Source organism: Scophthalmus maximus, chromosome 15, assembly GCF_022379125.1.
Source record: "Scophthalmus maximus strain ysfricsl-2021 chromosome 15, ASM2237912v1, whole genome shotgun sequence".
NCBI classification, from domain to species: Eukaryota; Metazoa; Chordata; class Actinopteri; order Pleuronectiformes; family Scophthalmidae; genus Scophthalmus; species Scophthalmus maximus.
The window spans coordinates 2,964,338-2,986,596 of NC_061529.1; the positions used below are offsets into that span (position 1 = coordinate 2,964,338).

The following is a 22,259-nucleotide window of genomic DNA, read 5'->3' on the forward strand; positions in this document are numbered from 1 at the left end:
AGTCGAATCAGATTTGACTGTTCGATGCAGATATTTGATTTAATACTTCTACTTCTCATGTAGAATATCAAAAATTAGGGCTGGGCGATGTAACGATATGTATCGCGATAGACACGTAATCAATATCAATAGAAAATGCGTTCGATAGAACGCTTCGATCATTTTCTTTTCCTCGTTGGAAGAAACCGGACCAAAGAGTCTAGTTACGCCGGCACTCGTCCTCTGGTACCTAGCAACGTATGGAGTGACACGCCTAATAGCCAATCATGTAACAGTATCACGTTTGGTTACGCCATCTCGTTGGCTCGTGTTTGTGTTTCTTAGGTCATAAAAATTATCAATAAATATCGCTATGGACCGATATGAAACATTTATATCATGACACCGTTTTCAGCCATATCGCCCAGCCCTACAAAAAACATTTCATTTTGTCGGAAGGATGACATTCACGGTCTGTCGCAGACGTCTTCACACATTTATGAGACAGTATGATAACACTTACATGTATTCCCTTTCCTTATAAACACTCAGGGAGTCGTTGTCTTCATCGTTAAACAACTCGTCTCCGCGAAACATACAAGCCTGATAATTAAAAACCTGCAAAAACACCTAATGAAGCTGCTTCACGTGAAAAATCGGTGTTTTCTCAGACACAGGATGTTTGCTCGTCTTGGTTCTCTGATAACACAAGATCCAAACTAAACTTCTTCAAAGTTAATAAGTAACGATCTCACATTCCCCATCCAAGTTTAGGATCGAGAGCCAAAATAACATTTTCCTTCACCTCGCCCGGGTTTATCTTCAGTGTTTAGTTTAAATACGTGGCAGTGCGGCGCGTTGTTGTTATTAAAGGCTGACAAAACAGTTCCTCGGCAAACAGACGCCGTCTGAATGAAAAAACTCATCAGAGGTGGCTCAGTGGAAGTGGCTGCACTTGGTGAGTCATAGCAACGGGGAGTTTGACTCTCGCTCGCTCGCGTCGCTGGCGGAGGGGAACTCATCCACGGCTGCTGCTGAAGTACAGATGAATGTGGCGGATGAAAAGCGGAGCAGCACATGCAGTCTGCCCACGTGTGTGTGTGTGTGTGTGTGTGTGTGTGTGTGTGTGTATGTGTATGTGTATGTGTATGTGTATGTGTGTGTGTGTGTGTGTGTGTGCGTGTGTGCGTGTGCGTATGCGTGCGCGTGCGCGTGCGCTCAGGAAGCGGTCCTGCGTGTGCGTGCGCTCAGGAAGCGGTCCTGCGTGCTGAGCTAATTACTGGAGGTAATTTAACAAAACCTTTGGCTGCTCTGCCTGGCCAGTCTAGATAAACTCTCCGGAGGAGGTTGGTTGAGGGGGAGGGGCCCTAAACGCTAAAATGAAAAAATAAAAAGGCATCTCGCTGAGAAATGTTATTAACACGCAGCCTCTGAAGAAGACCAAGGAAGAAGAAAAAGACGCTGCCTTTGGGGAACATCTTACACACAGAAACAACAACACTGAGTTTAAAAGGGAAAGAGGCTAATTGAATGTTTCAAGGTGTTTTGTTCTGTTTTTCCCCCTTAATTACTGCACGGTCCAAAATAAAGAGGACGTGTGTGTTGAAGGAGATACACAATGTGGTGTGTTTTGGGAGGGTGGGGCGTGCACTGTTTTTGTTTTTGGTCAAAAATGTAAAAGTGAAGTGTTGTCGTGTTGAAATGGAGGTCGTCGCTCCGACGAACGGTCGCCGCTGACGATTAGGAGACGCCGGCGTTGGGAACTGAGGAAACGCGCGTGTGAAGGAGCGAGAACCTGAGAGCAGCTGGACCTGGCAGACGAGTTCTGTACGACAGCCCCTGAGCTGCGGAATTAGAAAAGCTGCCAGTTCTTTCGTACACATAAGAGTACAGATGTGTTGATGCTGTCATGTTTTTTCAGCTTAATTGTTTACTCTCTGGACGAGAAATACATTTTAGCTCGAGGCCAAAAAAACAGACGTGGTGGACTTGAGCAAACGAATCGTGGTTCGGTCGCCTCTGGCGAGGCCGAGGTAATTGTTTCGTCTTCCCCCGTGCCGAGGGATCGAGCGGCGGAACGTAGCCAAGTGTCTTATTGCACCACCTAATTTTGCGTCGGAACAGTTGTCAGTGTCCTCATCCCCAGTCCTCACTCGCACCTAATGAGGTCCTAGAACCGTGATGAGGGGAAATGGAAAGAGGATGATCCTTGTACCCAGAGATTGGCTGTTCTTTTTCTTTCTTTTTGTGTGTGTGTGTGCGTGCGTCTACTTATTGACTCATCACTCATTTATCACGCAGACATGTAAGTGGTATTAATATTTCGTGACCCCGGAGGAACAATATCGGAGTTTACTGCAGTCTGATGGAAAACAAAATGGTAATTTGCTCTTTCAGGGGTTTAATTAGGAGACTTTGTATCTGGTTCACTCCCACCTCTCTCATAGGATTAAAAAAAAAGAAAAAAGAAGCTTCTCTCTCGTGCTGGTGGGAGAAGAGTCGTGGGGTTTTTTCGTTTTGTTTTTTGACTGGGTCCCACGGGGAAATGAACACAGGTTTAATTTCACTGTTATTTTTGTTTTTCCGAAAAGTTTCCAAAGATCAGTCTGCCGACATCGGTCTTCTATCGGCTGACATTTAAACAAAAGCTGTTTGCGGCCGGTCCTTGACACGACGAGGTCGGGTCAGGTCGTCTCCGAGAGGCAACAGGTGGAGATCGATATATTATTTGCATTCTGTAATTGCCTCTCTAAATAGAAGTTTGCGATCGGTGGCAGAGTTCACCTGAGAACTGATACACGAACTGTTTCAAAGAGACGCGATGGAGAAGACCCGGAGCCAGGAGGAGGCGTGAATGTCATGCGCTCTGCCCAAGATGAACTCATTAACTATTTCATGTCAGATGACACTGTTGATTTCTCCGGGTGTGTAGTTAACAGTTACACAAGTTGCCCTTTGTGTTGTGTTTCTTCCAGTAGTAGCTAATTCATCAGAGGACGTTATCGGTCAATAGAGTGTCACGTCATGACCTGTGTGACCTTCATTATTAAAACGCACTTGTTGTTGCATCTCGTCGCCACAGACGTCACCAAATTAACAATCGAATATCTGCATACATTCGCTATTTTGAGTGCATAGACTGTATATAAAAACAGATGCAGCCACTGAGTCCGGAAAGTGAAGCTGATGCTGAAGTGCCTAAAATCTGAATTCCCTGGAATCACCAGCAGAGGGCGACTCCACTTGTTGTTTCTATAGAATTCGATATATTGTCTATGAGAAAATGACTTCTCACTTGATTAATAATGTCAGTAAACATTTAACTGAGGAGTTTATGGTTCCATCTCTGGTTTCAATTCTTTTTCAACACGTCTCATTTCGAGTCAAATAGAAGATAAAGCTCCGTATTCATTGGGGGCGTGGATACAGTGTGATTGACAGCTGGTAGTGTCCAATGGGTGCATGTCGCAGGTGTAAGAGGACGTGCAGTGGTCGAGTTCTCAGTCAGGCCACTCCCCCTGCTTCTACTCCCTTGTTTCTACTCTGTAGCACTTTGAGATTGCTTTTAGCAATGAAAAGTGCTCTATAAATGAAATTTATTATTATTATTATTATTATTCTATAGGAGAAAAAAACAGGGAGTCGCCCTCTGCTGGTGACTCCAGAGAACACAGGCTTCAGGCACGTTCGCATAAGCTTCATTTTGCGGATCAACGCTAAGAACAAGTGGTTTCCTATACTGGACAGATTTTAAAGTTCTCTGGGACCAAATTAATTTTTCTCATCGCCTTTTTCAATTACACCTGACAACAGACACATAGATAATCAAGGTGGAAGCTGATGATGGACATCTTCCAACATCTCGGTTCTCAGAGTCCAAACTAGCGTATTAATGATTAAATATTGTTTGATTTCCAGCGTGTCAGAGAGTTGATGAACCGGCACTAACTTCTCATATCCAAACACGTGTCTCGCAGTGTTTGTTACTCTCTGCGCGTTGTGGACATTCTGCTGCCGGTCCTGCTGCAAGTGAGTGTTTCCAGCAGGTGGGTCTGACCCTCCGCGAGCTCATTTGTCTGCATCTGAACTCTTCCCCCTGTCAGATTGTAGAGGCGCTGCAGCTCTGCTGGTGTGCGTGAGTCCACGATCAACACGGCGGAAAACTGCTGCAAGCTCAGAGGCATAATGCGCACACGCACACACACACACACATACATACATACATACATACACACACACACACACACACACACACACACACACACACACACACACACACACACATACATACACACACACATACACGCGCGCACACACGCACTGCCAACAACCTCTTCATAACTTTTTCAGTCCAAAGATGCATAAGCAGCAAGTTGCTACACACACACACACACACACACACACACACACACACACACACACACACACACACACATACATACATTCAGACATTCAGACATTCAGACATGACATTTTCTTCACATTATTTACAGAACCTGTTATTAATTAAGGACTTTTCAAACATTTGGTCTCCGTTACACACACACACACACACACACACACACACACACACACACACACACACACACACACACGCGCACACACACACACACACACACAATCATTACAGATTGATCATTACAAATTGAGCCGTGAGCTGCCAAACATCATCTCATCAGCTGAATCATTCATCAGATGGCGCCTCGTTGTTTATAATCTGACGGCGTCCGAGATGAGTTAGAAGTGATGAGATATTAGATTTTCAGTCTCAGTTTATGTCTCATTGCCTGGAGATCCAGTTTGGGAGAACAGATTTTTTCTCTAACCCAATAACTCTAAGCTGCATGAATGAATCTGCCTGCTCGATGCTTAGGTCCACATACAGTACAGTAACAGATGTGTGTGTGTGTGTGTGTGTGTATGTGCATTAGCTTCTCTACAACCTGCAGTCACTGATAACACACTTCTCCTGTGCGGAAGCACAGAGACGTTTACGTGAATCTCCCAAGAACCCTGAGAAAACACCGCAGCAGCAACAGTTGTTTTGTTCTCCAAATGGTTCAGTTGATTGTTTTTTTATTTTGCAGAAAACATGAGACATGTGATTTCCAGCTCATTTTTACATCATGAGGTGATGTGCGTGCATGCGTGCGTGCGTGCGTGCGTGCGTGCGTACGTGCGTGCGTGCGTGCGTGCGTGCGTGCGTGCGTGTGTGTGTGTGTGTGCGTCGTGTACAGTACAGAGGATAATAGACTGAAATGCCCTTCGCTGTCAGATCTTAGCTGCACAGAAACGAATGTGAAAACACGTGTGTGCTATAAACAGGCAGACACAAGGGCATGAACAAATACAGGATCCCAGCCGACACACACACGTACACGCACAAACTTCTGAACACACACCCAGAGGCATCCAGGTCTTTGTGCTACTTCTCCAGCTACCTGTGTGACAGCCTGTGTATCCTGCTGCTGTGAAAGTTAAACCTCAGAGAGACGGAGCTCAGGATGAATGTGTAAAATGGGTCAGAGCCTGAATATCATTACTCTGTGTGTGTGTGTGTGTGTGTGTGTGTGTGTGTGTGGTATCAATTGACGTTAGATTAATGTTAACTTTCACACAGGTTAGGCTGTGTACAGTGAATAGGAGTCGATGCATTGTCCTTAAAAGCATAGCGTCACAAACTGTGTGTGTGTGTGTGGGGGGGGCAATTCGATGCACCGAGCGAGCAAAAGATAACGCAGGTTATCTGTATGCGGGCGGAGTGGCGGCGGCGTTTCTCCATATCCCTCCTCCTCTGTCGGGGTAAACCCATGAATATTGCACGAGGCAAGAAAGAGCAGCAGATCCAGACAGTGTTTACAGGTGTGTGTGTGTGTGTGTGTGTGTGTGTGTGTGTGTGTGTGTGTGTGTGTGTGTGTGTGTGTGTGTGTGTGTGTGTGTGTGTGTGTGTGTGTGTGTGTGTGTGTGTGTGTGTGTGTGTGTGTGTGTGTGTGTGTGTGTGTGTGTGTGTGTGTGTGTGTGTGGTGGGGATGAGCTGCTGATAAACACGAGGTGTTGGTATTAGAGGGTCCGGTGTGTTGGGCAGCCTGCAGCGACAGCAGAGCAACGCAGAGACACACACACACACACACACACACACACACACACACACACACACACACACCTCTGCTCCCAGCACCACCACTTGATTTCCAGTCGTGGCCTCTCGCCACACAAAAGCGGCATTGTCATGAAATTGTGCACAGCGTGTTATTTTGAGGAAGGGAGGCAGGGGGGTGGGAGGAATCCAATTTGTGCCTGCAGATCAGGGTGTGTGTGTGTGTTTGTGTGTGTGTCTCAACAGGGGATGGAAAGTGTTTTTAGAGTTGTTTTTTTGTTTCTGTTCATTTTGCTGACACCAACTGGAGCAACAACAAGCAGAGCCTCTGTTACCCACGTGTTTGAGAAGGGTGTGTGTGTGTGTGTGTGTGTGTGTGTGTGTGTGTGTGTGTGTGTGTGTGTGTGTGTACACGCGCGCGCGCGTGTGTGCGTGCGTACACGCGCGCGCGCGTGTGTGCGTGCGTGTGCGTGCGTGCGTGCGTGCGTGCGTGTGTGTGTGTGTGTGCGTGCGTGCGTGCGCGCGCGTGCGTGCGCGCGTGTTTTCACCAGGCTTTGGGAAAGGAAAGGTGGTGATACTTCAACTTTTCTCTTTCCACAGTCTGTTCCGAAGCCCATCGCCCTGGAGCCCTGCTTGGGCAACAAAGCCGCCGTGCTCTCCATCTTCGTGCGGTTACCCAGGGGCACCGGGGGCATCCCCCCTCCGGGACAGTCTGGTAAGATGCAACCGCCCGGATTCACTTCATCTGTTCTTCTTCTGATTTGATTCATCTTCACTTTCTTCTTCTTCTTCTGTCGGTGTCTCGTTGATCTGCCTCACCGCCTCCCTCTGACAAAACTTTATTTATAGTTTGAGAACAATTGAATGACAGTTCTCTTCTGACTCCTTTTCACTTTTCTTCTGATCTGAGTTTTAGGCCACGCCCCCTGCAGCAAAGTAGATAGAGCTGATGACAATGTTGACAGAGCAGAATGCGTCCACATCAGTGTTTTTCATGGTTGCTTTTCGAAAAAGGTTTTTTTATTTATCTTTTTCTGTTTTCTGACAAGCTGCTGTGAATATAAATCGAAGAGTTAACAAAGAGAGATCTCAGAAAGAGTCGACAAAGTTATTGAAAGTTTGAAAAGAGATAATCTGCTTCTAAGGTGTGCGGATTGTCTCCTGTCAAACTTTCCGTGATATTTTTTTGATCCAGCAACCGTTAAAAAAAATTTTTTTCACTTGTAGTCTGTGCTCTGGAGACAAAGATATTTTTTTCATTTTTGAAAAAGGCTTTCTTGATTTTCATTCATGTTGCAACATGAGACCAGCGCTTTTCACAATCATCAAGGCGAGGTGGCCCTTTAAGAATATTTCCTAATTTGCACTTTTAATAATTCACCATCATTTAAAGGGGCAGTCAGCGATTTTGGAGAAAGCTTGTTTCTCTCTTTGTTGTTGTTGTGTGATTTATAATCACTTACTGCCCCTTTAAGGGTGGATCCTGGCTCACAATTTAATATGAATTATCTCCAAGACGTTTGTTGATTTAGTCTTATGCTGCGATCATGTGACATATATTTCCTGGAGGAAGCTGATTAGTGGATCAGGAGTTGATCCTCGGTCCTCTGCTCTCTGAGCTCAGTCGGTGTGATGAACCTCTCTCTTCTGTTTGCTCTGCACCTAATGGGAGTTTACACAGAGAGACTTCATCTGATAGTCTTAATATTTACACGGTCTTTAATGCAACGACTCGCCTCTGTAGGGAAAATGAATCACCCCGGGGATTCAGTGATGCTGATTTAACACACGGAAATAAACATTGTCACAGTGTTTCAGTCTCGCTACACTAATGTAGACATGTGCATTACATTTTCATTCTGAAATCAGGCTTCTCATCATCTGTCTCCTCCCTTCATCGTCCTTCTGTCTGCACGTTGACTCGTGTATATGAAACACGCCGCCGCTCTTCTCTTTTTCCACTCTTGAGGTTTACGTCTGTCTCCATTCTCCTCTTTTCTATCTCGTCTGTGAGGTCTGTGTTTAAAGTGCAGTCTGGCGTCTTCTTCCCTTCCTGCGCTCTCACTCTTCGCTCTCTTCCTCTCTTTCCTCTCTTTCCCCTGACGGCCTGATAGCTCTGAGAATTGAGCCCATTACTTACTTTTTATCCACTGCTCTTGTCACTTGCTCACTTTCCCTTCCTATCTGTCCCATATCTGTTTACCTTGTCCTTCTTTCCTAGACAGTCTGATAGGATCCAGAGCTGAGCGCTTCTCCCTCTTCTCCCTCTTCTCTCTCTTCCGTCGTCTCCTTCAAAGTCTCAAACAAGAGCTCAGCTTCCTTTTCTCTTCTCTCTTACCTTTTGTGTTTCACAGCGTCTTTGCCTCCCACCGTTTCCGTCCCCAGACCATCCGCACGCCCCAGGCGCTTATTAATTACGACATAGCCTTTTTTTGTCATGACTAAACTTTCCCTCGGCTCTCGGCGGATCTTTCCCTCGGGCCGCTTTTGTCGAGACCATGTCAGCCACGTTCTTACCATCCTCCCATGCCCGCGAGGGGTCTCCTGGTTATAATGCTTTTAACTTGTTTCCCCATCTGCCGGCGTTCACTTTCGATTCCTCGGGCTGCCGGCGTCTGTCGTCGCCGTCGCCGCCTTCGCTACCTCATCGCACATCTGTTTATAGTCCAGCTCGTCCAGAAAACAGTCGACGCCGTGGATTATCTCTGATTTGTGTCTGAACCTCAGTTGCTTCCACTCTGAGATCAGGAAACGAGCAAAGAGCTCGTCAGACTTAATTTTTAATTTTTTTTGGGATGATGATGATGATGTGATCCGAGCCACAGCTTCTCCCCCTGGAACGTAGATTTCGCCGTTGGCTGTGTGTAACTTGATCGCGGCTAAACGCATCAATCATTGGCCATAAATGGAGTTTATTGGAATTTCATGGCTCAGAGCATATTAATAAATGTTAATGAAGTGCAGTGTACGTTAATGATTGCCTGCGCTGCGAACTCACCACCTGTGTGTGTGTGTGTGTGTGTGTGTGTGTGTGTGTGTGTGTGTGTGTGTGTGTGTGTGTGTGTGTGTGTGTGTGTGTGTGTGTGTGTGTGTGTGTGTGTGTGTGTGTGTGTGTGTGTGTGTGTGTGTGTGTGTGTGTGTGTGTGTGTGTGTGCAGGTCTGGCGGTGGCCAGCGCGCTGGTGGACGTCTCTCAGCAGTTGTGCGCGGGCTACAAGGAGAAGTCCGGAGGCCTGAGGAACCGCAAACAGCCGCCCACCGCACAACCCTCCACCTGCATCTGACCCCACCCTCGTCCCTCGACTCCGCCGCTCCCACAGCCAGATGCTCTCCCTTTAGAGCCCCCCACCCGCAGCCTGCCTCGGCCCCCACCCACCCACCCACCCCCCCCTCCTTGAAGAGACTTCGGCCAGCTCCGCTCTGGCAGGGAGAAGTGCATGCTGGGACACAGGACTGGGGCAGTTTTGGGTGAGGGGCAGAGGCATCCCGCGGACCGGAGCCTCGCGGTGGGCTTCCCCTCCGCTCTCGTCCCGCAGGAACTTTCTGTTCCCCCCTCGAAACTGACACTGGACACGAGGAGGGGGAGCAGGGGAGGGAGGGAGGGAGGGACCAAGCAGGTGCTTCCTTCAACCTTTCCCATCAGAAAATAACAAAACAAACAAAAAAAAAGAAAACAAAAAAACATTTTACATGTGTCGACACCGCCTCATTGTTGTCCGGGCGGCCGCGGCTTGCTGCTAGAAGAGATCGTCATCTCGTAGGTTTTTGAAGAATCCAGAGACTTTGCAGCAGCGACTCTGTTGCAGAGTCGTTCTAGTACTTAAATTATTGTTGTTCTATGTTTTGTATTGTGTTATTTTTTTTTGAAGGCAGGAACAAACTGGACATGTTGCAATGAAGCATGCGACCCCCCGCGCACGCACACACACACGCACACACACACACACACACACACACACAGACATACACAGACATACACACAGACAGACACACACTCTCTCTCTTATCTCGCTGACAAATACCGACATTCCAGGCATCAGTAGCACCTTCAGACTTCCTCCGGTGAAGATCCCACACACACACACACACACACACACACACACACACACACACACACACACACCCTCCAGCGTGTAACGATTGTCCCCTTGTCATTGTCGCGAGCTCTTGTGAAACGGGCTTCCTATAGATTGTCTGACTGATGCACTGAAGTGATTAGTGTGATCTGTGTGAGGGGAGTCGGGGGGTCCATCGCCTCTAATTGCCGCTGGCGCGTCCCCAAACACCCCACAGCCCCAAACCGTTGAATGGCAGTTGCTCGATGTCCCTGAGGTTCAGCTGCAGCGACGTCCGTGTTCGTATTGATGCAGCCACAGTGGAGATGCAACATTTGAACGGTACCGGTCCGACGGCTCCGAACATGAAGCGTGTACATGAGTCACACGTACATCTTCTAATTTGCACCTTTTTTGTTAAATGGGACTTTTGGAATGGCCGTGAGTCAAAACAAAAAAACAAGAGCAGAATGCAGAACATGCGCTTCTTTCTCTCAACATTACCTCTTCCACCCTTTTTGTGGGAGGTTTGTCAAAGCTGGTCGTTTTTTCCTCATCTGGACTCTTTCAAGATACCGTCCTCCTCCTCCTCCTCCTCCTCCTCCTCCCTCGCATAAAGTTATTAACTCCCCCGCCCTCGGAGAAAGTACAGTAATAGAACAAATTTAATAACTCGCATTCCGCCCCTAAAGAGCCCGGCGTGTTTAGCTGCGGCCTCTCGCATGTGCTCGGCGAACTCGAACCGCTCACCGTCTGGTTAAAGGGCAAACTTTTAGCACCGCGGAAAGGTCAGAGCGGGAAGCATGAACAACGTTGACAGTCTGTAATTATAGCGTAGCTGGAAGTGCTCGCGACCAACTCTCCACCTCTCGGTGAGGAGGAGGAGAAGGAGGAGGACGAGGAGGACGAGGAGGACGAGGAGGACGAGGAGGAGGAGGAGGAGGACGAGGAGGAGGAGGAGGACGAGGAGGACGAGGAGGAGGAGGAGGAGGAGCCACGCGTGCACTTCACACGCTCCCTTTTATTATCAACCGGCTTTTTTCATTTGCTCTTTTGTCCACTCGAGTTTCTCTTTATTTCATCCTTCATGTTTGGTTTCAGGTTTTGACGATGAGTCCGTCGCTTCTGCTGAACGTGATGGTAGAAGATCACCAGGAGCTGTCAGACGTGTGGTTGGAGAGTCCACCTGATATGAAATACAGAAAAAACCTCCCAGGAAATATTTCCGAGCGTTCAGGTTTTTTTTCTTTACTTTTCTTCTTTATGTTTTTTTGAGGCCTGTGGGAGTTTTATTTTTACAATTCGTATCAGTTTCCCCCCCACGCACTCGACATCTCTTCTCAGGTGTGCGGGGCTTTTGCTTTTTAACTTTGTTTCCCTGCACTACTACCAGAATGTTTGGCAGGAAACCAACCAAGAGTTTGGAGGTTTTCGTTTCAATTCCATGAAACTCTAGTTGCGTGGTTGAAGAGCCGACGCTAGTGGGAACATGTCGGCATGCACAAGCGTCTGTGGCACACGGACTAGCAGATATCGTTTTTTCTTCCTTGGCAGAAATGGTGCAACTTTCCACTTGTCAGGGTCAAATATGATTTTTTTATAAGAAACAGCCTCCGTTTGCCAAATTGGTGGAGCTGAACTCGTTTGCAGCTTAGAGCAAAATAACTTCATAACGTGAAGCCAGAATGAGACTCTGAGCTGTTGACCTGAATCTCATGACCCATCATCTCGTGACCCATCGTCTCATGACCCATCATCTCATGACCCATCGTCTCATGACCCATCCACATCTCTGTCCTCCGCAGCATTAAGAGCAGCGTCTGAGATCAGCCGGCATCTCACACATTAGATCTTTTTTCTGTAGGTGAACTTTCTCATCCCACAATGCACTGCTGCTGCTAGAGAATCCCTTTACTTCAATTATTTGTCTCCTTCATCTCCTCCAGGGTGAATCTAATTCTGCGGCTGATTCCAATGAACTGTACTGTTAATTTTACAAAGATTGTGTTTTGTTTCTTTTGTAAACGAATGTAAAATGTGCAGCCAAGGTAAAATCTGTAACCTGCGATCGTCACCCAGTGACGGGGGGTGGAGCCGGGGCCTCTCCTCTCCCATGATCCTCTCTGCTCGGTGGCTCGGAAACAAACGCCATCGACGCGAAACAAACTGACCGACGCGTCCTCATGTCCTAACAAATGTGTTTAAAATCATATTGCGTCGTTTACTTTACTCGTGGGCACATTGTCGTATTAGTTTGCCCGTCGCCGCCCCCTGCAGGCCAGTGGATTACTGACAGGAATGTGTTTTGACACATTGATCCGTGGAGCCACAAGCGGTCAGACACACCCACAGGGGAACTTTAGGTTACTGCTGATGCAACACAAACATGTCATGCTGCTGCGTCACATTAAAAAGGGACCCGCCAGGAAACCAGTGGGGGGGGGGGGGAAGCATCTGTCACTGAGCTAGCCGTGCTTCTCCGTGGTGCTTTTTCTTCACATGTAAAGAATTGGTTCACTGCCATATCTTGTCAGCGGGTCAGTTTTAAGATATTGATGGTGGAGTTAGCAGGAGAAGAGCTGCAGGCGAACGGCTTGAACCATGTGATCGATGGCTTTTACCTTTCGGAGAAAGACGCTGTGCAAAAAATGAAAAATTCCATGTATGATTTTATTATGAGAAATGTACCTTTTCTTTTTCTTTTCCTGAATCCTACCACAACGACAAAATATAAAAATCCATGAGCACAATACAAACTCCACTGTACTGACGTTGCGTTATAGGATCCCCGGCTCCTACACTCTTGATTTTCCAGATGATAACCTCTGTGTGTCGTCGTCGTCCCCCCCACCCCGAGCTGCTTTGTGGAACTTGTGTAGGAACCCGTTTGCACGTGCTGCCGTCGTGCCGCCGAGCCAAACCCGCCGTCGCACTTCGTTCAGATGTCGAGAGACGATCAGCGACGGCCCCCTCGATCTCGCCCCCTCGCTCAAACGCCTCAATATTCATCGGGTGAAGCACTTCACTTTACACTGGCCTTATTTCAGCTTTTTATTAATCTCTGCGTCTACTGATACAGATGTACAGCAAATGCACATTTATAAAGTGCGATCAGTTCCTGGAAACCTTCGTGATATTCAACAAACACTGGCAGCGTTAATCTTTTAAAAAGGCTTTAATACGAAGCGTCAGAATAAGGTCATTGTAAAGTTAGACTCGACCCTCTTTTCTTTCTGTCTCTCTTTGTATAGCGGCATTATATATATAAATATATATATACTGATGAAGTAGTTTGTTAATATGTTTAATTTAGCAGTTGCTGTTTTTGTTTAGGTTTTTTTGTAAATAATGAGAAACTATTGTGAATGACATTTGTTGAATGGTTTTCCTAAAAAGAAAACCTCTACGGGCTTTTAAAGATGTGACGACGGCGCACAGCGTATTTTGTATGTAAAGGCGAGCAAGCATTACTAGAAGCTGATGAAACTACGTGTACAACTCGAGGATAAACGATTAACGACGTTAATGTAATTACTGATGTACATAAACAGAAGAACGAATGACACTACAGGTTTTTTTTTTGTCTATTATTAAATGTGAAAATCCACCCGTCGCTTGTTTGTCTTGCTTTTCCACTCGACGACGTCAAACTTCTTCTTCTGCTGCTCGCTAGGGCTCGGCCAGCAGGGGGCGGCGCCTCGGAATGTGCACAGTCTGAGGTAAAAAAAGAAAAGATGTCTTTCATGTTACTGCACTCACATTTTAAAAGATTTTCTTTGATGGTGTAACGGCCCTTGTTAGCAGCCCGGGAGGCGGCGGCGGCGGCGCTGACCTCGCAGCGTGTAGTTCAGGGAGTCTTTAAAAATCAAATATGTAAATCCTCCGAGAGCATCGGCGTTCGCATAACACTTCAAGGCAAATCCGTTTTTTATTGGGCTCCAATTTGACACCAGAGGAAATTTGATGGCGTGTCCCAAATGGAAAATGATTATTTTTTTCCTTTTTTTTTTTCAATAATCTTCATAATGTGTTGATGCCAATCTTGCATTGAGATGTTTGATGTTCTGAGCAGAAATGGAAACGTTGACCGGATTGCGTTTGCTGCACTCAAGAGGTCAGAGGGGTCGTGAAAACACAAAGCTCCATCGTCCTCTGGGGACCAGAGGCCAGGTGACAGTTGACCTCATCCCATTATTGTTCATCCTCTGGGGAACGCGAGATGTTTTCATAGCGGTCCGTCCGTGGGATTTGATTTGAAAAAAAAAGAGAATGTCAGTTGGTGCGTTCACCGCAAACATGATGACAGATATTAAAACGCCATGAAGTGAAGACATTCATGGTCCACAGAGGATGTATCCTCCTGACCCTGGGGATCATCTGACGGTTAATCTCTTATACACGTTGGTCTCATTTAGAGTCAAATAGACGATAAGCTTTGATACAACGTGATTTTTATACCTTCCTCCCTTTTTACCTCTCTCTTATGAACATCCCTTTTCTTCTCCTCTCTCCTTCTTCCTGTTTCTCCTCTGGTCCATGTCTCTTAATGGCCCCATCCATTCTTTTCTTACATATTCTCTGTGATCTGTCATCCTCTGTTCTCATCCCTTCTTTTCTTCCTTCTTTCCCTCCACAGCTCGTTTGCTATTTTTCTTTCTGTCTCCTTTTTCTACCTGGTCGATGCCTCTTTCTCTGCCGTTCTTTCTTCCTTCTCCATCCCTACTTCCTCTCTCTCTCTCCATCTCTTCCCGTCCCTGTAATTCTCCTTCTCTTCTTCCTTTTCTGTTCATCCCTACTTTCCTTGTCTATGCATCTTTCATCTCCCTTCCATCAGTTCCACCTCTTCCTCTCTCTTCCTCGTCCTCATTTTTAAATCTCTCCCTCCTTCTTTTTGTCCCGCTCCATCTCTCCAGAACACCCACTCTTCTTCTACTCTTAATATTCTCTATCATCTCATCTGTCTCCATCTGCTTCCCTCTACCTTCCCCACTTTCTTTTTTTTTCATTACTTTCTGACTCTTTCTCTTTTTTTATCTAACCCACTTTCATTTTTAACCTCTTTCTCTTTGTTGCTTCTCTCTTCTCTCCGTTCTTTCCTTGTTTCCATTTCTCCCCTTTTACTGTCTCCTGTTTTCCTTTATTGACATTTGCAAGTTTTTCTTTCCATCCATTCCTTCCCCTCCTCTGTTCTATCTCTTCCTCTCCACCTCCCCTCTTCCCCTCCTTCTACCTCCTCTGTCTCTCTCTCTTCTTCCCTTTCTTTCCATCTTCCATCTTCCTCTTTCTTTCTCTTCTTGACTTACTTCCATCACGTCATTGTTGCCTTTCTCTTTTCCCCCTTATTCTCTCACCCACTCTCTCTCTTCATCACTGATCCCTCCGGCTTCTCCCGGTTTCCTCTTCTTTACCTTTCCTTCCACTGCCCCTATTGCAATATTATCATGCTCTCCCCTCTCCCCCTTTCCTTCTGTCTCCATCTCCCACTGGTCCCTTTGCCCTCTCCTCCTCCTCCACCTGGTCCGTCCCCGTCTTCCCTCCCTCTCCGCCTCAGGAGCTCAGTGTAAACAGATGATTAGGTTTTGCCCTTTGATTCCGAGTCTTTGACTGAATCCATCCTGGTCTCTCTGACAGGCCGCTGCTCTGTAGCGGTGCACTGACAACCACAACTCCTCCTTTACATTATATGTATATACATACATATGTTTGTGAAACCATCCTCCTCTTCCTCTTCCTCTGAGCAGGCAGATACTGTTTGTATACTTCACATGCATCTGCCCGTTTCCAGGTCATCTTGTCTTTATTGCTTTCACCGAACACTCTAATTATCTCTCCTCAGCTTTGTGTTTTCAGCAGAGCTGTCAGGGGCAATTCTGTCTGGGTAAAAATTTCCCTCATCGTTTTTCCACATTCGCTGAACAAAGGTTACACGGTGACATGTAATTCTCAGAAAATGCTGCATTTGTGTTTTCTCGCTCCAGTATTTTTCTCTCTCTCTCTCTCTCTCTCTCTCACACACACACACACACACACACACAACCTGCTGACAGCATCACACACACATTAGCACAATTAGTAAAAGAATATCCTCCGAGGAGTTTCCCCCTCTCGATCTGCCCACCTCCACTTCATCCATCATACCGAGCTGTCACATTTTGACTTATGATGATGTTTTTTCCCCCTCAGTGCTTATTACGTTGAAGGGGTTTCACTCATAAATAATCTGCAATAAATCCGTATAGCGGGACGGAAAACCTGGTGTCTGCTGAAAATTGTAAATGTCATCACAGATGTTACTAATATAGCACGTATCGTCTGTAAATATGTTTATGCAACATGACTAAGTCGTTTTCTCTGAAGTAAGATTTCTGGCTTCAGCCTTTTTTCAGAAGTTTCATAATCATCCCGACACAGAACATTTTATTTACAGGCATTTATGGAAATTTAAATCTCATCACATTGGAGGGGCGACGAGTTGATTATAGTCAATCAACAGAAAATTAATTGGCAATTTGCGTACTTTTTTTTTTGTTGGTCAAATTCCAAATGCCTGCAGAGACAGGGCCAACCACCAGGGGCAGCACTGAGCGCGCCGCTGCCGGAGATGACTTCAGTCAGCGAGCGATGAAGAAAGAAAGGAGTCCTCCGCCATCTTTGATTCAATGTTTGCCAGGCAACCTAGTTCGAGGCCTCTCTTCAAGGAAAATGTGTGTTTATAACTTTAAACCCGCTCGATATATGAATCCAGTTTTCTTCCAGAAGTTCCTGAGAAGATTAACAACTAACTGGTGAGTTCGTGTTTTCTAAATTAGTCCGTAGTTTCCGTCTTCATGTCTGAGCACTCGAGTGCCGGAAACGTTCCGGGTCCAGTAAACATATATGCCGCTGGAATTTCACAATAAAAGCTCAGTTGTATTTGCAGCTTTTTAATTAAGGTTCCGGCCAATATTCACGTGTCACTTGAAAATGAATCGTAACTGGGGAACTAATAAGTTGCTTTGGTTTATTTACAAAAAAATTGATACTAAGGCTTTATAACTTAAATAATTTATGACTGTGTTCGTCCTGCTTGGCTCAGCACAGTGATTTATTTAAACTAAAATCCTGCATGTATCATAATAAATCTCTGACATCACAGCACAAAGTAAAACACAATAAACAACTAGTGACCGAAAAAAAAAAATGTATTTATTGTTTTACTGTGAAAATTAGACGGTGGAGAAAACTTTATGTCCGGAAGTGAACATTACTTAACACTGTGATCAATAAACCACAAACATAAAGGTGTAAAAGGTAAAAGTACAGTTTGAGGTACAAGTACGTGACTGGAGCCGAGACAACCAACAGAAAACACAAGCGCAGCTGAAACAATATTAAATTAGTGTTGATTGGTTGATTAATGAAAAAAACCTGCCTTCTTCTTTTAATGATTTTAATATTATGTAATTCGTTTTTAATCATTTTGGAGTGTGGACCATTGATTGGACAAAACAACACTTGTGTAGGCGTCATTATTGGCTTTGCTTCACCCTGACTGGCAACTCTCATTGTTTTCAATATATTTTTGTAAACCAGTCAATCAATTTGTTGAGAAAATAATGTGCAGTTTTCTACAAAATGGTAAAACAAAATTTGTCCTCGTTTCAACCAACTGCAACTGTAATATCTTGCATTTACATTAATAACTATACAAGTAGATGTACATTTTTCAATGCAGGACCTTTTCTTGTAACGTAGTGTTTTAAATGTCTAAATCGTTTTAAACTCCTTGTTGTGGTTAAAACCTTCTCTTAATAATTAAAATGTATCATAAGACACCAAAGACTATAGAAATTCTGACCCAGTGTTCTCGTTTAATATTTGGCCTTTGATTAAAAATATTGTCCGGTTGCATGAACAGTCAAAGTTCCCTCCAGACTTCCTAGATGACCTCATCGTGGTTTTTGAATGATAATAACGAAGTGAGCGTCAGTTTGTCTTGTGACAGTCAAACTCACTTTAAATCACCAGTTCATTGAATTCTGTCAAAGTTCCTCTTCCACCGACGTCGTCAGCATTTGTAGAAGCACCGAACTCATCTGCAGCGGGAGACGGTCGATACCACAACTCTGACTATCCGCTGACGTGGTGCAATAAAATACTCATTTTTTAATATCTTCTAATCCATTAATAAGACACTATTACACATTAGGTGTTTGTTGGTTGTGTTTGCCATCTGGAGGAAGTTTGTCACAGTCTGGAACAGTTTCCAACGTCTTCCTTCTTTTAAATTGTAAAATAGTTCCACAATGCTTTTATGATGTCATGGCGTGACGTGGGGAATATTTCCTAATTTGTTTTGTCATGTACCTATTGTATATTGTCCCTAATCCATTGTTTTAGTCTGACTTCTCAGGAGCGGTTGGTAGAAAAACTGTTGAAGTTCTGACGAGTGCAGCTCCAGTCAGTCAGAAAAACAACTCTCTCTCTCTGCTCGTCTTTTCTTTTCACATCATGTCGGCCAATTTTACAGCTCGCGCTCCCCGAGCTTCACAGAGGACGTTTGTTGCTGCTGCTCGTTGTTATTCTTCCACGGCCGACTTCACTTCACCCCACGTCTTTGTCCAAGAGCACCGAGAGCGTTAAAGGCCAAACACGTCAACGGCCATGTATATAACAAGGGAAGTGAACAGAACACACCGAGCTACACAATGTGTTCTTCACTGCGTCAGAGCTGCTCACACCGCTCATCGTATTGTTTATGTGTATTATATATATATATATATATATATATTTGTGGAGGAGTTCCTTATGGACACTACAGGAAATTTAACTGTTGAGTTTCACTCGTCATATTTCTAGAATGTTAAGTTATAAAAACACTCGCTTCTCTTCGTGGCATCTACTTTAATTTTGATGGTGCACGTTCTACATTTGTTGACCTTTGTCAGTAGGTGTGGTGACTAATACTTCAGACAGAAACTGACGCATTTACTGAACATTAGAACATGAAAACCTTTTCGAGCAACAACCGAGAATTAAAATGTTGAGCACACCGTGTCTCCTCTAAGAAAACCATGTGATTCACGTGCAGAACTCCACACCACTAGTTCTGTTCAGACGTCAAACTGTGCTCACTTTCCTGTGAGTGGTCAGATTTTTTAGCTCTTCATCAGCAGCTGCAGCAGCGATGGACCCGGCAGCTCCAGTATGTGGGGCAGCAGGAGGTCTGTCCCACATAGCCGCTGACCCAAAACATAGTGACTGGCACCAATTACAGCCGCCATACCAAAAGCACAAGTGGCACACAGGTAGCTGGAGTCTCACTTTGTCAGAGGATGACTGCCCGGCCCCAGACCAGCAGTGTGGGGGAGATGCAGTGATATATATATTTTTTAAGTACGTTGTTTTGCACCTGTATCCATGTTTCCCAGCTGCAGCTTGCTTCACATCCATCCCTTGCACCGCAGTCGAATGCCAGAAGAAACACACATTTTCCTCTATGGCTTCGTTTATGAAAGTCTCTGACGGACACGTTCACGCTCAACGTTGTGCTTTGTGAAGTGTTGGGTTAGAATCCGCCTCTCCGTGAGATTTCTCGGTCCGACACATCAGGAGCAAAACTTTTGGATGAAATCCTTTCTTTTATTATTACACAAGGTATGACTGCAGTAGACATCATATATATATATGGTATACACTGTGTCGTATATACAATATACTATAACATCTTTACAAATCTTCGCCCTGTGTGTGATGAATGATGGATGCCGGGCGCCGCCAGTGGGAGGAAAGGTTGAGCTCTTCCTCTGAAACACCAGAGAGAGAACCGCCGCTGGAAACAGATGAAGTCGTGGATGAGAGTTAAGAGTCTCGTCAGGGGACCGAGCGTTTCTCCAGACGGGGTGAAAAGAGTCGCGATAAACCGGTCAGACTTCAGCTCCTTTTTTACAGTGTCGTCTGTATTTTTTGCAGGAAGTGACACGCGACACATCTGGGATTCTGCAGGCGAGCGGGGAGCAGGTTGGCCAGTCGCCTCACGGCGCCAGAGGACGCGACGCAACGCCCGCTGACTGATAAAACCACCGCACAGAGATATAACGGGAGGCGACGACGGAGGTTTGTCTGGTGACGAGGTTTCACCCAGACACTCTCATCACCAGGAAGCCACAGGACTGCAGGTTTGCTGACTTTCTCTAGTCGAATGTCTAAAGGGTCGGTTCATTCAAATCACAAATGTAAAACTTTGTGGCCAGAGAGAGATTTCATCGTATTTGCCCAGGAGAGATAAACCTAAACTTCTGCCGTCAGCCCAAAGAATCTGTCCTTTCATCAGCAGTGTCACAGTTTTTGTTATAGTTTTTTCTTTCTTTGCAGTAAAGTTTGTCACCACTGTGTTCATGAGTGAGTCCTCCCGGTATAATCAGCGCAGAGCGGCCAAATATTACTGTTACACAACGTCCTGCTGCTGTTACCAATGACAACCCCGTGGTATTTATCACAGGGTTAAAGGTTTGTATAGAATTTAGCAATCCGTCTGTGGACTGCTGAAGCTGCACGAGTCAAAATGTGTCATCAACACTGGGTCAAAAGTCTTAAGGAAACCACACTGGGTCGTTCAGGGGTTAATACAAATCAATTGGTCAATAAATCACTGAACATACATGTAACATACATGTAACAGTTGGGCAACGGTTGGCTAAATGTATTTATAACACGACAGACATGTCGGGGAGTAAAAACCGCAAGAATATGGTCCGAGAGAAAAATGCTTTTTTAATGTTGTGAACAGTGCAAACGAAATTTCAATCACCATCTTCATATTTGTACGGCGACAGCGACGTCTCAACACCTGGGCAAATACCGCTCAACCATCTGCTTGTACAAACACCAACAGAGGTACATGAGGAACTCATTTGCAGTGAACTGGCCCTTTAAACCTTCAGTTCAAATCCAAAGTGACGTCACTGTTTTTTCCTTCTTGTAGAAAAATCCGACCCCTTTGTGCTGTTATGTAACATGAGTTTTCCACCACCTCGACGTCTCGCCACATATCAAACCCCTTCTCATCGACACGTCCGCTCCACGAAGCAGATCTGTGCTTGTACAGTTCATATTGTAAATCCTCCGACGTCCCACGGAGTCCCGGCAGGCGGCGGCGTCCCAACGCAGGTCGGCGGCAAAGCGTGATTTGTCACAAACTGTTTTTCTCTGCAGCAAAAGTCCACATGTATTTTAAAAAATAGAAACTGGTCTCCATCTTTTGATTCTTCACCAAAACCAAATTATTGGTTGTCATCATAATTATTTTTTTGTACAATTCTGAAAAAAGGAACAGATCCAAACATGTCAGGCCTCCACACTTAAAGCTTAATGAACATGAAGAGTCGCCCCCAAATAACTGACATCTACTCATATGAAAATGATTTATAGAAAAAAAAAAATCAAACAAATTACAATACGTTTAAGGCTAATAAATAATGTAGGTCCTCGTTTGTGAAAACAAAATTCATTTACAGACTTTGGGGGCTGTTCTTTCAAATCTAGTTTGAAAGTTAAATTTCAATTATAATGTGTATATATATATATATATTTTATTTGGAAATGAACTCCTCATATCTGCAACTTAAAACAACAACAAAATTTCATCGTGATCTGACGCGATGGTAACGTGCTTCCATTTAACATTGTAGGCAGTAAAATTGTCTAATTGTAATAAAAATATGTCTTATGAATGCATGTGGAAGGACACAGACACACACACACACACACACACAGACACACACACACACCTCAAATCTCATGTAACACTTCGTCACAGTTCATCTGAAAGAAAAGTCTTAACATTTAATATTTTTCTTTTACATCGAGGAATGTTCAAGGACAAAAATGTTTTCTGGGGGAGTTTTAAGTATTTATATATATATTTATATTTTCGTAATAGTTGTCCTGTACTGCGTCGTCAGTGTCTCTTCACTGTACAACCTTCTGAACCCCTCGGCCGCTCGTCACCGTAGCTCGGACGTTATTTTCAGATGAGCAAAGTCTGTATGTGTGTGTGTCGATGTTGGTAACAGTTTGTGTTTGGGGGGCAGGCGTGAAGCGAGCGATGAGGTGTGTACATCCTGGTGCCCCCCCCCCCCCCCTCCAGCAG

The 22,259-nt window shown here is 45.2% G+C and overlaps 1 protein-coding gene across 2 annotated transcripts in view; it reads left to right on the forward strand.

Moving 5' to 3' along the window:
- The window catches only part of atrn (attractin), a 111,946-nt gene extending 98,210 nt beyond the window's left edge, over positions 1-13,736 (forward strand). For both annotated transcript variants that reach the window (XM_047337542.1, XM_035609641.2), the window contains exons 28-29: positions 6,677-6,791; positions 9,234-13,736. In XM_047337542.1, the coding sequence (XP_047193498.1) occupies positions 6,677-6,791; positions 9,234-9,358 (240 nt within the window). In that variant the 3' untranslated portion in view covers positions 9,359-13,736. The remainder of the gene's footprint in view (positions 1-6,676; positions 6,792-9,233) is intronic.
- Positions 13,737-22,259: the final 8,523 nt, after the last annotated feature.